Genomic DNA, 17,837 nt, shown 5'->3' on the forward strand with positions numbered 1-17,837 from the left:
AATGTGTTCGTTCATTAAAGCCATGTTTTCAAACAAAAATTTGGTGTTTTGATTCAGCGGTAAAATTAGACTTTTGAATTGGTATCGTTCGAATCGTTTTCATGAAAATTTGACTTTAGTGTTTATGCCAACCAAGTTTTAGGATTATGTGTTTTCATCAATATTCTGTTTTTGTCATAAAATATTAATTCCTTCTTAAAAAATATATACAACAAAATAATACGGATCCGAATTTATTATACTGCTTTCTTCATGTTTCATTGTTATAAACATACTAATATTTGCATCGTTTAACCTAATAAACTGTTATTACACACATTCTTTCGTTACGTCCTTTAAAAATATATTAATTATAGTAAGTATAATATCTCATAATCATTAAATTTATGTCTTCTATAAAGTAATAGTATATTTCATGTAACTTGACAGGTGTTAATGAAATTATAACTTTAAGTTTAATAAAATCAGTCATATGTCTTGTTTAAAATAAGTAACATATTAAAACGAAGTGAAAACATTTATTATTAAAAAATGAGTGAAAGTGCACTAATTAATGATGTGCCTGAAAGTAATGGTGGATCAGAACAACCCGTTTACAATGGAGAAACTGAGGAACATACGAGTATATTTAGACTGATAATCTATTCATTTAAAATAAAAGAACATTTCTTTATATTATTATTTAATTGTAACAATTTATTTGTTAGACAAATCACCTGGAAGCGGAGAAGATAAAACACCTGATTCGATATGTGATAATGGAGTTAAAAAAAATAATACAGCTTCTGCTGTTGCAAGTAATACTACCAATACAACTAATAGAGCTAAAAAGAGGAAGAAAATTCCAAGAGATGCCACTGCCCCTAAGCAACCTTTAACTGGTTATTTCAGGTATAGTTCTTTTGGGTATTCTTTCAGTGTTCTTTCAGTGTTCTTTCAGTATTCAAAAATGTATAATAAAAATGAAAAATATATTTAATTATAACAGATTTTTAAATGATCGACGAGAAAAAGTAAGGACTGAAAACCCTACTCTATCATTTGCTGAAATCACAAAACTTCTTGCTTCAGAGTGGAGTACTCTACCTGCTGATCAAAAACAGCAATATTTAGATGCAGCAGAGCAGGATAAAGAACGATATAATCGTGAATTTAGTGATTATAAACAGACAGAAGCGTACCGATTATTCAGCGAAAAACAATCTTCAGAAAAACAAGAAAATAAAAAGGAAAGAAATGGAACTGATGTAAATTCAGAGCAAAATGTATAATATTTTTGTCTGAATTATCAACTATGTCTCAATTTACCATATCAATGTTAACATTTAATCTTTTATTAGGATATTCAACAAGATAAAGATAATGACTTCACAGGTTTTGATATACCTATTTTTACAGAGGAATTTTTGGATCATAATAAAGGTACATGATAAATATTTTGATATTTACTTTTCATATGCAAAATAATTAACTTAAAATCGTCATAGATGTTTTAGAAGTATTATAAGTACATAGAAATTTTATTTACATAACTTTTATATGTGTAGCATGTGAAGCTGAATTAAGACAATTAAGGAAAGCTACATCAGATTATGAAGCTCAGAATGCGGTGCTGCAACGACATGTAGACAGTTTGTATGCAGCTGTAAATCGTTTAGAATCTGAAACAAACCAACAACACACGACTAATCAAGCTTTACAGCGTCATTTGGATTCTCTTCGTTCACAATTAGCAAGTTGTTTTGCTTCAGTACCTCTACCAGGTTGAACTTGTATAATAATCTTCTCTACAGGATATGTTTCCCCATACATCTATTACTATGTATTTTTTACTATTAGGTACGAACGAAGGTGCAACATTACAAAATATTGATAATTACGTTGAAAGACTTGAATCGTTACTGACTGGCAATGTCGAACAATCTTTGCGAAACGCTGTACGTAACGCTGTATCTCGCCTTGAATTAATTGGATGACGATCGCCTCCCGGTAGTACAACTACTACATCAATAAAACACCATCGTTCAAGGCACTCACATCGAAAATAAAAAAGTGATTGTGTTCTTTTCTACATACTTCGTAAAATATAATTTCCTTTTTTAATTGCGTATATTCTATATTATTCATCTATATCATAGATCTTGCGTATAGTTTAATAATAACGGTATATCTTTATATAACAATAATTTTCTATCCAATATGATTTTAAAATTATGCCTTATTTTTTAAATAAATATAATTTATGAGGTATAATTGCATAGAGTTATGTATACAGATGCAATTATTCGTTTGTGTAATTTACATGTACCTAATCAATTCATAGCATAATAAGGAAGTATCATTATGATACTCTCAGACATTTATTAATAAATTTTTTAAACTTATTAGTGATTTGTCATATTGCTTTTCATAAGATTTCGAAGTTGATTCCAGCAGTATCTGAAAGTGAATCAAAATTCGTGTATAGTTTGCAAAATTAGTCATTTTTCATGGTTTTCTTACCTAAAAGATGCCGCATTTGGGCGTCGATGGATTTCCAAATCATTTAAAGTATATTCAAGTTCTGGTGATAAAAATTGTACCATTTCAGTCGATATTGGTAAAATCGAACGTAAAAGTTCGAAAGTATTATGCTGATTTATAATTAGTGACTTTTTAACAGAACTAGATATTATATTATAGAACTTATCCCTGGAATTTTTAATTCTATAAATTATTGTTTAGAAGCAAATATTAAATTAGTGAAAACCAATACTTACTGTAAAGAATTATTCTCTTTGTAATATCTATTTCTAATAATATTATTTATAAAGTCAATAGTCTGTTGTTTATGTGGATGATGGTCATGAACTTTTACATAGCATCCAATAATATATGATGTACAAATTACAATAATGGATTCTACTATATGACATGCATAATTTATTTCATCTTTAAGCAGATTTTGTAAAAGTATCATTACCTGTATTAAAGATATAATAAATGGTAATGGATCTATAATTATATAAAAAATAAAATAATACATATAAATAATAATACATACTAAATAAAAATGTTTATGCATCATATTGTCATTCGAAACATTAAAAAAATTCGTCATCAAAATCTCAAGTATCAAGCGTATATAATCTGCTTTTGCATCTTTAAAGCATTTTAGTAATGAGTCAGATACTTTAAAAGTATTCGCATTAGTAGTTGGTATTATTAAAAATGGCATGTACTGATCAAAAAGATCTCGTATTAATACTTGAAGTGATATATCACTTTTAACATTAAGGGTTTCCATACCCAAAAGTATCATAGAAAACGTCTTCTTTCCCAAATTCTTTAAAAAATTATGTTCCACTGACAATATAGTTTTATTTAATAATGTTTTAAATATGTTATTTGGTTGATTCTAAAAAGCAATTTAAGTTACTATAATACACACATTCATTAATTACATAGAATAACTGCATATACTTACTTTAGAATATAACATAATAGAAGTACAGAGAATTAGTGTTCCAATGCACCTATATATCCATAAAGCCAATTCTGAATCTTTAGTTTCCTCCATAATAGGTAAAAGAATCCATTTTTCTAAATGATTGAAATACAATCTCCATTTTATATCGTACTGGATTCGTTCCTGTTCAGTCTAAAAAACATTAGTAATGAGCATCTCGAATTGCATTCTAATATATATATGAATAATTGTATAAATATATTACTTTCAAAGTGCTTCTTTTCTTCATTGAATGCATTATAAACATTAAAATAGACTCATCGTTATTTTGAAATTCTTGAATATCATTAGATGTTTCAAAAATCTTTTGTATGTCTTCCAATTGTAATATATAATTTTGTAAAACTTTTATTTCATTCCTGTTTGTATCATGACCAATGATGGAACATTTTATCCATGCCTAAAATTCGAATATAATGCAAAAATTGTATTACTCAAAAAATTTATTATTTAGTAATCTTATTCACTAACTTGTATAATTATTGTATCAAAATTTTTTATTTCTTTCTTCAGATCTTGAATTGCTTGGTCTTGTTTAAGTATTAATGTCAAATAATGTCTTGTAATTCTGAAATGAGATTTTCATATAATATATTTTGATTATAATATAAATGTTCAATTCTATTACCTTATGTCTTTAACAATTACTGATGATGCAAAGTGCTGAAATAAAGTCGTAGCTGAATGCTTATACTTTTTTGCTGTTGCTGGATTTTTCAATGCTTCCAAAGTAAATAAAACAGCAAGTTTTGAAATATCTTCAAAGTGTACATTAGTAAGAGCAGGATCAAATACAAGTTGTCTAACTCTACTTGCAACATAACACCATAAAGCATCCAGCATCTGTTCTACATCACCTACATATAAATGTATTAAAAAACAGATAACAAATTACAATTTTTATATGATGAAAAATAACGAACCTGTATTAGAAGTTTTAGCGAGGTAAATGCAGCTTTCGAAAACGTTAATTAACACTTTCATTAACGTTCCTACCATTTTATTTGAACATTCTAATAAATATCGATCTATCCATCCACTAAATAATAAATATTTTCCTAATCCAATGTTGGTGGATGACAAAATCGTACTAAATACATCAATGAAGTTATTCATCATTATACGAGATGTATCATCTTTGCGACAGCATATAATATTCACCTAAAAATTCAATTAAAATAAACAACATAAAATACTAAGTCTACTGAGACCAAGTTATTATACTGTACCGTATTTATATATAAAGATGCTATATTTGCCAAGTTCAGTTTAAGATCATTATATAAAAGAAGAACAGTCAGTTTTCCTTTCCAAATTAAATTATGTTTTTTACCATTCTCATTATTATATTCTTTTGATAACGGTAAAAGATCTAACATTACTGAACACTGTAAAAAGTTAATTATAAATCTGTTGTCTATTTTCACGAACATAAATTTTGGAAGAAGATTATAATAATTGTATTCAGAACTTACAACATTTGTAGTATCAGCAGTAACAGCTAATGTTAAGAATAATGAAAGAAAATTATATAAGCCAGTTGTTGAAAATTCTTCAACTTTACCCTTGGAAAATTTAGAATAAATGCGACCTTTAATTTGATTCCAATGTTTTGTATCGTTGTTATTATAATTTATACGTAAAAAGGATCCTACAACACGTAATTACGATAAAATTAACATATTTATTAATTCAATTAACTCATATAGAAACAAGACTTACCAAGTAAACGCAAGAACATTCCATAACTTGATTCCTTAATACATTCTGTGTTAGTAATTCTATCTTTTACTTGTTTAAGAAGATCCATAGTAGTTTTCCTAACAAAGAATTCTTTAAATTTATGATAAAAAATTATAAATACATAAAGTATTGACATACTTTTCAACTGACAATGTCCAAGGGCCAGATACTTGTAACAAAAATGGTTCGTCTAATCTTTTATGAAAGCAGTCCCAAAGAAGAGAAATAATTGAAACTTGAGGGTGCCACCAATTAGTAACAATAGTATTTAATAAAGGTATCATAATGCATAACTCTTCATCAATTTCATCTCGTTCACCATCTTTTCCACCTTTAGAAATATATGTTTTCAAAATTCTTTCTACTTGCTCGTAGTTAGGCCTGATCTTTAAAAAAATAAATAAATAGTTAACTTTGATGAACACATGGAGATTTGAAAAATAAAAAAATTAAAATATAATTACCCTTGAACATTTAGATCCTAAGTATATTCCATCACTATTGTATCCATATAAAAGTGAAAGATGATGAACAATCCATAAGCAGAATAGCTCAGAATTTTTGCAAAGTGTTAGAAAGTCTTTATTGTTATTAGATACATTTCTGTTCAATAATCTATTGATGCATTCATTAATATACTCCCAAAAAGACTATAAATATAAAAACAAGCAATATAAAAACAAATAAATATAAAACATCCATAAAAAATTATATATGCAATACCTTTGATTTCATTCTATCTGATAAACTATCAATAAATATCTGAAGCATAAGCCATAATTCACGAATACAAGTACAATTATATGGAGTTTTCTGTTGTATTTGTGTCAAAGGCATCTAGAATGTATTGCAAAGAAAACACAGATGTAAAAGGTATATTCAAATATTTAATCATAATATTTTATAAAAAAACAGTATACTTTTACCGTCTCAAATATTTTTAATGAAATATAAATTAGATCATTAATAATCATTGCTTGAACATTTTCAAATTCATCCAAATGGTTTTCGATTGAATACTGGCTATATATATGTTTTGTATACATTAATGAGATAAAGAACCACCTTAATTCAATGTGCATATGATACATATGATATTCTGGTTGTGTACACTATAATATGTGAAGCATAAAATTATGATATTAAATATCATTATATTTAAATACAATATTGTGTATATTATTCTTATCTACAAACCTGATTGCCTAATTTAGAGGGTGCATAATGGAATGTTGTATCAGGAATATTATGTATTCTTTCTAGGAAATGTTTTATTATAACGAATAATTCATTAAATTCTTCTTCAATATTTTCATTTATAACTTGCAATGATTGATAATTCCCTTTAATACTACAGATTTATATTCTTAGTATACATAACAAACAAACAAAAATAGCTTTACAGAATAAATTATCTTACCTATTTAGATATATTCGAATATATAGAATAAATTCTGATATTATACATCTTACATAATAAAAATCTATATCATCTGCCTTCGAACTTAAAACTTGATTATAAGTCTCATGCCTACTGAGTATTTTTAATTGCATACTGTTGAAACATAAATGGGATATCAATAAGTATAATGAAATATTTTTATAATAAAATAGAACAATTCGTGCAATCATACAAAAATGCTTCTTACTTCATGCATTTGTTAAAATGTTTTAGATCTAACAATGCTGTTGTAAAAGGCACAGTATAATTAAAAAGTTGTATATTTTTTTCTGATGAGAGACATTCATCTTGTGGATACAAAACTTTCTCCACTTCTCCTCGTGAGAATAAACCATTTTTATCTAATTCCCAATCATTAAGATTCACTTTTCCATTACAGTTGAAAGTTAAACAAAAATCCATGTGTACAGTGTTATTGAAAAAGGTATAAATTATTCAATGCAAATGTGTGCACAAATTGAAACACATATTTTTATATTTAAATCTGAGATCTAATACATAAAATACAGAGTTACATTAAGAATATTATGCACAACTTTTGCAAATTTTCTCTGTCAGATCTCAACCACGAGCAGACGCTTTTTCCTAAGTTTTGGCGGCATTTGTAACAGTGCCACCTAGATATAAATCATATGATGACGCGCGTAACTTTGAAACAAATATTTGCAATGATCATTTTATAGTAAATTACAAATTTAAATAACAATGTTAAACTTTCAGTCAAGGCTCGCAATAAATCGTATAACGCTCTGTTTCTCAAGCTTTCAAAGTAAGTGAATAATTTTTTACAAATGGTTCTTCAAATTTGCTAATTAATTCGGGCGTTATGTTTTGCAATTTTGAAAGTGCCTTTATTAATCGATTCCTTAACACAATTTTACGAGCCACTTGAAGAAAAGGGAGAATTTTGTAATAGTGAAAAAATGGCTCTTCTTTCCGAGACGACGTTGGGATTGAACTTGGATACTGAGAAAAAAGGTTTGTTATAAAGAGTTCTTTTTTTAAGATAAATAATTTATAATTAAGATATATGTGTACAGTTTGAGAAACCCTTAAAATTCTTTGCCTTCTCTCTTTAGTCTTTTTTTGTTCGAAGATACATTTTTCTGAGGTCATTATTAAATCTTTATAGTCATTCCAAGCTTGTTCTTGCTGTGTTTTAATTTCAACAATTTGATTTTTACTAGCATTGGATGTTCCATAATTTACTTTCACCTTATGATGATATTTCACTTGTTCATTTTCTCGATAGCGATTTTCTACTTTTACCAAAAATTCTTTCAGTTTTTGCACTTTTTGCTCCATAGTTTGAAATAAAAATACACCCAACGGTCCTGACAAATAAATAATTTACTTCTTATATATATTTTACATGTAAGCCTATATATATATAAAATCTAACCCTTTAATTCATATTCGTTAAATAATTTTCGAATTTTCAAATTTAAAATACAGTTGACAGCGTGCAATGTGTAAAGGGGAAAATAACATTGTTTTAATAAAAGTTTTTCGGAACTTGTGAATTTCATAGTAGATTCTTTTAAATATTTCGGTTTATTTTTCTTTACGGAAATTGGTTTTGCTCCTTTGCAAAAAGTTGTGCTAATATTTTTCTGCTGTATTTTGTTTTCCATTTTTGCATCGATGGTCTCCAATTTTTCTCTAATCATTCAGTAATGTTTTCAAATTATATTTATTTGTATTATTTTTCCTTTCTTAATAAGAAATTGTGTCTATAAGTATTCTCACCGTAAAAGACCTGGTCGAGTATAGGCATAGAAATTTATAATATGTGGACTTTTGCATAGATCAGATATGAATATTCGAATTTCAAAATTCATACTTATATATCTAAGAGGCCTATAAATAATCGCAATTATTGCAGGATTCTGCTTTGATTTTATGTGACCTAGAACATGAATAACACAATTTTATAATCTTAATTATTATTCTATGACATCCTATGTGTTATATAAGTAAATAGGTATACCCTACCCCAACGAGGATAAACGTCAACACACGATCCTCCGTTAAATGGTATAATAGTGAAAGAAAAATCTTTCTCTGCGTGGGAATGTATTGGTATTTTGTAGCAAACCCTTTAACAATAAATAATTACATTCATGCTATATATCAAACAATGATCGAGGAAGTAGCTTACGTTCGACCAAGTGGTACATGTCCAAAATTCACAATAGTGGGAAAGGAAAATTTGGTCGTCATTTCCGCGTAGATTTTTATTTGCGTTGTTTGATCATTGTAATAAAGTATTTTTAAAGTGTCATTATAATCTCTATTTTCATCAGGTATAAATAAAATATTCATTTTGAAAACAGATCCAGGATTGAGCCATGTTCTCTATACAATATATACAATTTAATTTCATATAAAACATAAAAAATTAAAGAAAGAATTTCAATCCTTTTTATTCACCTGATAAATATCTTTAAACCTGAAATAATGAGTTTCCAATGGTAAAAATCGAATGGGACACGGTTTAACAAAAAAGTTCGTAATTTCTACTGTTTTCTCTTGAACTTTAAAATTTCCGAAATCAAAATTAAATTTCAATTTCGAAGGTACTACGCTTAATATACCATTATTTGATTCTTCTTCGAATTTATGTATATTTTTTTTTTTGGTTTTATCTATACAGTATTGTGTTTGGTCAAATATATCCATATCCATTTCAGCGTAGAAAACTGGTATTATAATAATATTATTTGACCAGAGAAATCTGTTATGTGAAATGCAACAGGAAACAGCTGAAAGATAAGCATATATTATTTCGTGTAACTTGAGGTAAATAATTTAATTTTCGCGCGAGTGTGTCATTCACATTTCCATCTGTTTACAAAGCTTCTGATAATTTGACAGAACAAAGATAGAGTGCACTATGAGAAGATAGCTATAACTGTTTATATTTGAAGATAGAATTATTATGGATATTTTCGTAATTTTTTCATATACATGATACCGCTGTTTATTTGAAGAACAGTTGGTTCCACGATACGCTTATAATAAATTGTCGATTGCAAAAAGGAAGTAACATCTCTAACGATACTTGTGAAGTATGACTCACACTACTATGTCAGTTTTTTACAGTTCTACAACTATGTTTTTATAAATACTTCCGTGTTTGTATAAACTGAAACAATTTACTATATATAATCATGAACGTACAGGAATTGCGTGATGGGGTATGTCTTTCTCTATTCCTTTAAATAAATGCATTTTGCTAAACAGTTCTCGAATAGATAAATTGCAAAGTTGGAGGTTATACTCATGTGTCAAACATCCGATTTGTTTCTAAATCTTTGCAATATAATAATTTTGTTAGCATTTTATTTCTCCACATTATCACGTAACTCGAACTTTAGGAACTTTAAGTTAGTATAAATTTATCGCATCATTGCATATTATAAAATTTTTGTATAGTAATTACTTTCTGGTTATTTCTTATTAAGCTTTTTAGTTTCACCTATTTGTATTATTTTTTAGAATGTAAGGGTACTGATATTATATTCTACAAATATGATTAAAGTTATAAAAGATATATGATTTAAATATGTTTTGGAATAAAATATTGGTATCTTTGCAGTCTCCTTTGTTACAAGCTATATTTTTTGGAGATGTAGACGAAGTTCGAGCATTGTTATCAAGAAAGGAAGATCCAAATTGGCAGGATAGGGAACAAAGATCTCTTTTGCATGCAGCTGCATATAGGGGAGATCCAGCGATTGTAGAAGCACTTTTGTTAAATGGAGCTGTAGTAAATGCTAAAGATAAGAAATGGTTAACTCCTTTGTATAGAGCTTGTTGCTCAGGGAATCCCAATGTAGTAGAAGTTTTATTAAGCCACAAGGCAGATGTTAATATCAGGGATCGTAGTTGGCAAACTCCTTTACATGTAGCAGCAGCAAATAATGCAGTTCAATGTGTTGAGCTGATAGTGCCACATTTAATGAACATTAACGTAGCAGACAGGTTTGTATTTTTAATATTCCCTGATTAATTTATTTGAGTAGAAATTAATCATGTACGCTATAAACATTTACAGAGGTGGTAGAACAAGTTTGCATCATGCAGCTTATAATGGACATTTGGAAATGACAGAATATTTGGCTCAAATTGGTTGTGTAATAAATGCTTCTGATAGGCAAGATCGCAGGGCCTTACATTTTGCAGCATACATGGGTCATGATGGAATAGTGAGGGCACTTATAGCAAAAGGAGCAGATGTAGATGTTAAAGTAATATAAATTTTTTAACATTTTTCATTCTTGTTATTTATGTTATAAAATGTTATTTATATCTACTTGTATATTGTGAAGGATCGAGATTTGTATACTCCATTACATGCAGCTGCAGCATCTGGCAATGTAGAATGCATGCACACATTAATTAAGTCTGGGGCAGATATTGAAGCAAAAAATGTGTATGGAAATACTCCTTTACATATTGCATGTTTAAATGGTCATGCTGATGCAGTTACAGAATTAATTGCCAATGCAGCAAACGTTGGTGAGATGATCTTAAAATTTGTTGAAAAAATTTTGTTTGCAATTTTTATTGATGATTCTTGATGATAGATGATGATTCTTTTAATAGAAGCTGTAAATTATCGGGGACAAACGCCGTTACACGTTGCTGCTGCTAGCACTCATGGTGTTCACTGTTTAGAAGTACTTTTGAAAGCTGGTTTGAGAATAAATGTTCAATCAGAAGATGGGCGTACACCTCTACATATGACTGCAATCCATGGTAGATTTACTCGATCAAAAAGCTTACTTGATGTTGGAGCATTGCCAGACACTAAAGATAAAAATGGAAATACCGCTTTACACGTCGCCGCTTGGTATATTACAATAACAACTTTATTTTATTCAATGATCTTTTTTCAATATCTATCTGAATCCCAACTCATGTAGGTTTGGCCATGAATGTTTAACAACAACTTTATTGGAGTATGGTGCATCCCCAGCAGCACGCAATGCTGAACAGCGTACCGCATTGCATCTTAGTTGCTTGGCAGGTCATATCGAGGTAACGTGTTTATATATGTATATATTTACATTTATATATATATATTTATATATATATATATATATATATATATATATATATATACTAACATTTCTGTTAAATTAATTTTTTAATGACATTTACAGGTCTGTAGAAAACTACTACAAGTTGATAGCCGACGTATAGATTCAAGAGATATTCGTGGTAGAACACCACTGCATTTAGCAGCATTCAAGGGATCTGTTGACTGTTTAGATTTATTGTTATCCAATGGAGCTAATTTTCGATTAACTGATAATTATAGCAGGTTAGCACTTCATCATGCTGCTAGTCAAGGTCATTATCTTTGTGTTTTTACTTTGGTTGGATTTGGAAGTGATTCTAATGCACAAGACGTAGACGGTGCAACTCCTTTGCATTTAGCTGCAGCATCAAATCCCAGAGATTCTGGTGCTCAGTAAGTATTAGATTATTTATGTGTAGTTTACTCTGTACAAGAATTTCTCTAAAAATTTAATTTATATTATCTCTACTTAGATGCGTACAGTATTTATTAAAGCACAGAGCAGATCCGCGTTTGTGCGATAAACGAGGCTTTACTGCTATTCATTACGCTGTAGCTGGAGGAAATCAGCCAGCTTTAGTAGCTTTATTAGAAGCTTGTCCACAAGGGAATCTAATAGCGTCATCTAATTCTACAGGAAAGTCAGAACCTCCATTACCTGCATTAACACCCTTACATCTTGCTGTAAGTCTAAAGAAATTAATAGTTCAGTAACTGAAGATATAATTATTTACATTTATAGGCATACCATGGACATATTGAAATTTTAAGCTTACTACTACCATTATTTCCCAATACTAACATTAAAGAAGATACTGGTAAAACGCCACTGGATCTAGCTGCCTATAAAGGACACCAAACATGCGTTCAACTTTTATGCGTGTTTTATGGAGCTTGCGTATGGGTCCAAGATTCTATTACAAGGCGTACTCCAGTACATTGCGCAGCAGCAGCAGGTCATGTTAATTGTCTAGAACTTCTATTGGAGAATGCAGGAGATTCAAATGTAGTTAATTGTTACGATATTAAGCAGCGAACTCCTTTAACACTAGCAGTGGCAAATAGCAATCCAGAATGCGCCCAGTTACTTTTAAAATACAAAGCTGATTGTAATTTACTAGACATAAACAAGCATACACCATTATTTCGAGCAGTGGTTAAGGAACGTGATCATCAGTTAGTGGAGCTATTATTATCACATGGTGCACAAGTAGCGATACAAGATACAAATGGTAAAACGCCATTACATTTAGCCGCCGCATGTGGAAGGTTGGTTCCTTTTATCTAATTAAAAGATTTGTCAGTATTTTTATATACTCAAAATTTATTTTTTTGTAGAGTAAAAGCATTGGCTTCTCTTGTCAAAGCTAATCCTGCTGCTGCCACTTTAAAAGATGATCAAGGATGTACAGTCCTTCATTGGGCCTGTTACAATGGAAACTCGAATTGTGTGGAATATCTGTTAGAACAAAATGTAATTGACTCATTAGAGGGTAGGTATTTTCTCGATGTTAGGTAAACGAGTATTCTTGGTTTTGAATCTAAATTATTTTGTTTTATAAACAGGCAGTCCATTTTCGGCTGTTCATTGTGCAGTTTATCAGGGATCAGCACATTGTTTAGAATTATTAATAAATAAATTTGGGGGAAAGACTGTCGCTGCTCCGAGAGATGTTCCAGGTGGTCGGTTGCCTTTGCATATTGCAGCTAGTTCAGGATCTGTAGAATGTGCAAAACTGATTTTAAGTTCTGTTGGACCTGAATTAGCTGGGCTCGAAACTCCAGATTATTCAGGTCGAACGCCACTACTTTGTGCTGCAATTACGGGTCAATGTGCTGCTATTGGTATATTTTATTTAATTATGTAAATATTTGGTACTTATTTGGTGTTTCTTCTTCATGTTCATAATTATTTCTATTGATAGAATTATTGCTTGAATGGAAAGCTGATGTGCGTGCTGTTGATTGTAACAAAAACACAGCTCTTCACTTAGCTTGTCAAAGACGACATTCTGTTGCTGCTTCACTCTTACTAAATTTGATCAATTCACTTAATGCTAATGGTGAAAATACATCACAGCAACAACAAAGCATTATTAACATGGCCAATAAGCAGCGAAGAACACCATTACATCTAGCAGCAAGAAACGGCCTCGTAACGGTAAGGAAATGACTCATTGTATTTAAGTAATTGTTTTAGAATTGTAAGAACACTCATAGGAATTTATTTTCCATAGGTAACACGACGTTTATTGCAATCGGGTGCAAGTGTCGTTGCTGTCGATGCAGAAGGACTCACACCTGCATTAGCTTGTGCTCCGAATCCGGCTGTAGCACGATGTTTAGCCACCATTCTTGCTGCACATGGTGCGTATATTAATCTTCCTAATTCTCAATTTTTAGTCCAGGATTTGTCATAAGTTATTAGTCAATCATTACCATAGGTCAAAATTGGGAAGCTACACAACATTCACCGTCAATTCAACAAACATCAGAAGTATATTTAAATGGCAGAAGTGGTGATTCACAACACAGTTCAGATTCGGAGTTTTACTGACAGCAGGCATCACGCTTAGATCATCAAGCGTTTCAAAATTTAAACGTCGATTCAATGCACGGAAATATTGATGCAGCAAGATTAATTTGGACAAGCTGTTGGTTGTTTTCAATTTTGACATAATGCTTCTATATGTAAGAGAGCCAATTTATCAGGTATGGGAAATCAGTCCTTAACAATCGTTCATCTGCAATTGTCAACCTCTTAACAAGTAATAATGACAATACCCCCATTTTTACTATTAACATTTCGATAGAATTGCGAACTGCCAAGAGGAGTATGATAATATGTATTTAAACAATGGGTAAGAGAGCAATAATATTAGGCTTAAAAGTTTATATTATTCAGTAAGTATAACTAGATATCTTACATTAATCCTAGGACGCCTAAGGTGTTAAAAGATATAAAATCAGTCCAAAAGCGGGTCATTTTCTGTCTATATAAAAAAGGAGCGATGAATCCTGTTTTTCTTGTTTTATTCATTAAAAGACACACTTATTTACACTTTGAGCAAATGATCGAATTTAGCTATTTTCAATAATACCTTTTGTTCTTTGCAACTATCTTGTTGCAACACATGACATTTTTATAATATTTTTTATAATATTTCGATTCTATGGTCTTTATATAAACTACGAATAAACCAGTTCAGATAACATGACATAATAATAAACACATGAGCTGTCACTGACATCGAAACACATGTAACTACCTCTTAAGATTTATATGTAATTTATAATAGTGTTACATACAGCTTGAGAGTAAATTTTGTCACTGGTCAATTAGTTATATCACAAATACACTCAAGAGAAATTAGATTACTGGCCTCTTAGAAAAAATTTGTTGTAGGAAAAGTTAAAGTTTTGTTAAAGAGTGTTAAAGAAAAGTTAAAGAGTCTTGTGGACATTTTCTGACCCTCCCATAGGTGTCTTAGGGTTAAGGGAATATACATACCTTTATTTTTGCTTCAATGTCATAATTGCATGCACATATATGCTCCTGACACTGTGGTCAATGCGTAAATGTGTCTGGTACAAAAAATGGTTTGTAGATGAAACATAGATATTCATATAGTGAATTGCTGACGTAATTGATACCTCATTAAAAAAAAAGACACGATAATGCTTGCATTATCGATTTTATTGTAATGTAAGGATGCTCCATAGACTCGTAAATTTAATTCCTAAAATAAATTCCTGTGACCCGCCAGCTTACTGCTGTTACTTGCATATTTTTAATAATCAGCGATATTTATAATATAATAAAGCTTTCTCTATTTTGCAATGTAATCAATTTTTCATCAATTAGGAAAAGTACAAATTGTATGAATAAAAAATGTCGTAGTTTTTTAAATATGATCATGCTATCATGTTTGAAATTTAGTTAGCATAAAGGAAAAAGAAGTCTATATTTTCGTTTACTTTACATTGAGTCAACACTGTACAATGATTTAATTAATGTTGTCCATTGGAATCGTAATAGTCATTTTAATAGAGGATGTAGCAAGGCAGTTTTTATTATTTTACTTATTGAGACGAGTCTTAAGTGGACCATATAAAGGACATTAACCAATGAATGCATAGTCGATTAATTAACTGTATGAACATTTACAGTTTATAAATTTATTATCTATAGAGAAGTAGATAAATTACTAGTGACATGCTCTCTATATCTTATGGAGGAAAGAATATTAGGTTATTGATATAAGATAAATATTGCACAGAATCTTTGCATTTATTATTTTTAATAAGTTTATCTAAGGTCTTCCATTTGTAGTACCTTTATTTAAACTGTGAAGCGATATATAAGTACATCGAGCGGATTCCGTTTCTCGAATTTTTCAGTTTGGAATTTTAAGATTAGGTACGTTATACAAGCGTTTGATGTTTTTTTGTAGAAATATGTATATGTTTATAAAGAGAAATCAGCTCAACTAATAATTCAATTGCGTTCAATTGCATTTTATCGTATAAAGCGCGAGCGTTTTTAATTAACAAAAAGAACTAGTACGAAAGTAATAAACAGTACCGTATTATAAATGTCCTGTTGTAAATACAAAAAACGGACTTACATTGCCTGACAAAATTTTTAATATAATAGTACAGATTAACAAAAAGAGAAGAAAAGTTTAGATATTTTCTTAGATATTTGTAGTAAAAGCCTAAACTGCCTAAACACATTGACACACGGAAATATGAAAGTAGAGCTTGTAAAAGATGACATAAGTAGTTACGGTGAAGCATCATTAACGATCCAAATGATTGATCGAGACCATGATTGAACTATCAATTAACAAAAATCGAATGATTTCTTTTATGTGTACATCGATATATAGGGTGTCTCAGTATTCATGACACTGGTAATGTATTAAAATTTATATTGTAAAATGTATATAATTTGCAGTTCATAATACTGAAACTTTATTAGAGATAAAAATGTAAAAATTTAATTAATTTAATTTAAAAAGATGTAGCAATTTTATTCTACATTTTCAGTTAATTTTTACATACATCAGTACCTTGCTGATTGTATCATGATTATTAAGACACCCTGTATGTATGCACTGTTAATTTTGTACTTAAGAATTCCCGTAATATTTGCATTTATCACTATCAATATTGTAACAAAAAATAGAGGCGCAACAGATAATGCTGTGTCCATTTCGACCGATCAAAGAGTTTTCAAATCATATCGTGCACGGAATATGTATGTATTTTTATTGTATATATATATATCGATTGCGATGATTGTTTAAACAGGTGAATGTCCAAGTGTGCGTGATACCACAGACGAGTACTTGTACCAATGCGGTGGTACGAAAATGTGGAAAACTTAGGGTGAAATAGTCAATCCAGTTTGTACGTCGTCTTTTGCGAGTCACGCAAAGATCAAATAATACGTTATTTTTCTCTTGAAAAATGTGAAAAATCATGTGCGTTGTACATATTGACAAATATTTTTTAATACATTAATCGGTATGTATATTATGAATTCTGGGAATTTCATACCGTAATATTATATTAAAATTGTGCTACAATTAAACGACTGTCTCTGATATCGTGCATTCTGTATTACGCGATCATTTGTAATCAATAAACGACATTATGTTTTATTTTTATACAATTTTCTTTTCATTTTGTAGATCCACGTCTTTTCTGTTCTCTCTGCAATATAAAAGTTCAATATTTCAAACATCTTCAGCTTTATAAAAATCCATCTTATATATTATTGTTTCTTTCTTTTAATGCTTATAACCGTTTATTCTGTCACGTTCATCTAATCCAAAAGATCACTTTTTGCCTCAATTCTTTGCAACAAACAACTAATCAATTAAACAATAAATGAGAATTGCTTGAGAGATACATTTTTTATCATACGGATTTATTTCAGGAAATGTAATTCAGTAATTAATGAATAATTTCATAGATTAAAGCACAGTTGTCCTTATCTTAATAATTTAATAGGATAAAACAAAGAA

General features: G+C 29.5%; 4 protein-coding genes across 5 annotated transcripts; 2 read left to right on the forward strand and 2 right to left on the reverse strand.

The window, feature by feature from the left end:
• Positions 1–120: 120 nt before the first annotated feature.
• Positions 121–2,103, forward strand: Hmg-2 (High mobility group protein 2). Its single transcript, XM_033331502.2, has 7 exons — positions 121–355; positions 430–622; positions 708–891; positions 989–1,265; positions 1,341–1,422; positions 1,548–1,763; positions 1,840–2,103. Exons 2-7 carry the CDS (start codon positions 532–534, stop codon positions 1,974–1,976), a joined length of 987 nt encoding a protein of 328 aa, XP_033187393.1. The 5' UTR covers positions 121–355; positions 430–531; the 3' UTR covers positions 1,977–2,103.
• A 198-nt stretch (positions 2,104–2,301) lies between these two features.
• Positions 2,302–7,115, reverse strand: LOC117155476 (protein MMS22-like). The gene is made up of 19 exons (XM_033331490.2): positions 6,901–7,115; positions 6,672–6,806; positions 6,449–6,602; positions 6,178–6,363; positions 5,975–6,088; positions 5,716–5,901; positions 5,390–5,637; positions 5,231–5,328; positions 4,984–5,159; positions 4,738–4,896; positions 4,432–4,669; positions 4,137–4,365; positions 3,980–4,076; positions 3,714–3,908; positions 3,467–3,640; positions 3,044–3,397; positions 2,760–2,962; positions 2,503–2,691; positions 2,302–2,439 (listed from the first exon to the last, which is right to left on the reverse strand). The coding sequence occupies exons 1-19, from the start codon at positions 7,113–7,115 to the stop codon at positions 2,385–2,387; spliced, it is 3,405 nt and encodes a 1,134-aa protein (XP_033187381.1). The 3' UTR covers positions 2,302–2,384.
• A 993-nt stretch (positions 7,116–8,108) lies between these two features.
• On the reverse strand, positions 8,109–9,770 carry LOC117155484 (cilia- and flagella-associated protein 221-like). Its single transcript, XM_076623155.1, has 6 exons — positions 9,691–9,770; positions 9,147–9,478; positions 8,875–9,071; positions 8,709–8,812; positions 8,463–8,622; positions 8,109–8,375 (listed from the first exon to the last, which is right to left on the reverse strand). Exons 2-6 carry the CDS (start codon positions 9,399–9,401, stop codon positions 8,111–8,113), a joined length of 981 nt encoding a protein of 326 aa, XP_076479270.1. The 5' UTR covers positions 9,402–9,478; positions 9,691–9,770; the 3' UTR covers positions 8,109–8,110.
• An 8-nt stretch (positions 9,771–9,778) lies between these two features.
• Positions 9,779–17,471, forward strand: LOC117155477 (uncharacterized). Of its 2 annotated transcripts, XR_013059670.1 has the most exons (15): positions 9,779–9,913; positions 10,315–10,700; positions 10,774–10,966; positions 11,048–11,237; positions 11,325–11,571; positions 11,645–11,759; positions 11,885–12,195; positions 12,276–12,486; positions 12,545–13,071; positions 13,141–13,295; positions 13,369–13,647; positions 13,728–13,963; positions 14,040–14,169; positions 14,247–14,514; positions 14,616–17,471. XR_013059670.1 is itself a non-coding variant. In XM_033331493.2 (14 exons), exons 1-14 carry the CDS (start codon positions 9,887–9,889, stop codon positions 14,357–14,359), a joined length of 3,120 nt encoding a protein of 1,039 aa, XP_033187384.1. In that variant the 5' UTR covers positions 9,779–9,886; the 3' UTR covers positions 14,360–17,471. The 2 variants fall into 2 exon arrangements, 1 of the variants encoding a protein (XP_033187384.1); XM_033331493.2 differs by having other exon boundaries at positions 14,247–17,471.
• Positions 17,472–17,837: the final 366 nt, after the last annotated feature.

This window comes from Bombus vancouverensis, chromosome 12 (assembly GCF_051014615.1).
Source record: "Bombus vancouverensis nearcticus chromosome 12, iyBomVanc1_principal, whole genome shotgun sequence".
NCBI classification, from domain to species: Eukaryota; Metazoa; Arthropoda; class Insecta; order Hymenoptera; family Apidae; genus Bombus; species Bombus vancouverensis.

Coding starts and splice junctions, on each gene's coding strand:
- Hmg-2 (XM_033331502.2), top strand. CDS start 532: ATGAGTGAAAGTGCACTAATTAATGATGTGCCTGAAAGTAATGGTGGA. Junction 623..707: donor AGAAACTGAGGAACATACGA/GTATATTTAGAC, acceptor TTTATTTGTTAG/ACAAATCACCTGGAAGCGGA. Junction 892..988: donor CCTTTAACTGGTTATTTCAG/GTATAGTTCTTT, acceptor TAATTATAACAG/ATTTTTAAATGATCGACGAG.
- LOC117155476 (XM_033331490.2), bottom strand. CDS start 7,115: ATGGATTTTTGTTTAACTTTCAACTGTAATGGAAAAGTGAATCTTAAT. Junction 6,364..6,448: donor CCTCTAAATTAGGCAATCAG/GTTTGTAGATAA, acceptor CACATATTATAG/TGTACACAACCAGAATATCA. Junction 3,398..3,466: donor CTATTATGTTATATTCTAAA/GTAAGTATATGC, acceptor ATTGCTTTTTAG/AATCAACCAAATAACATATT.
- LOC117155484 (XM_076623155.1), bottom strand. CDS start 9,401: ATGGATATGGATATATTTGACCAAACACAATACTGTATAGATAAAACC. Junction 8,813..8,874: donor CATGTACCACTTGGTCGAAC/GTAAGCTACTTC, acceptor TTATTGTTAAAG/GGTTTGCTACAAAATACCAA. Junction 8,376..8,462: donor ACTCGACCAGGTCTTTTACG/GTGAGAATACTT, acceptor CTGAATGATTAG/AGAAAAATTGGAGACCATCG.
- LOC117155477 (XM_033331493.2), top strand. CDS start 9,887: ATGAACGTACAGGAATTGCGTGATGGG. Junction 10,967..11,047: donor GAGCAGATGTAGATGTTAAA/GTAATATAAATT, acceptor TATATTGTGAAG/GATCGAGATTTGTATACTCC. Junction 11,760..11,884: donor GCTTGGCAGGTCATATCGAG/GTAACGTGTTTA, acceptor TGACATTTACAG/GTCTGTAGAAAACTACTACA.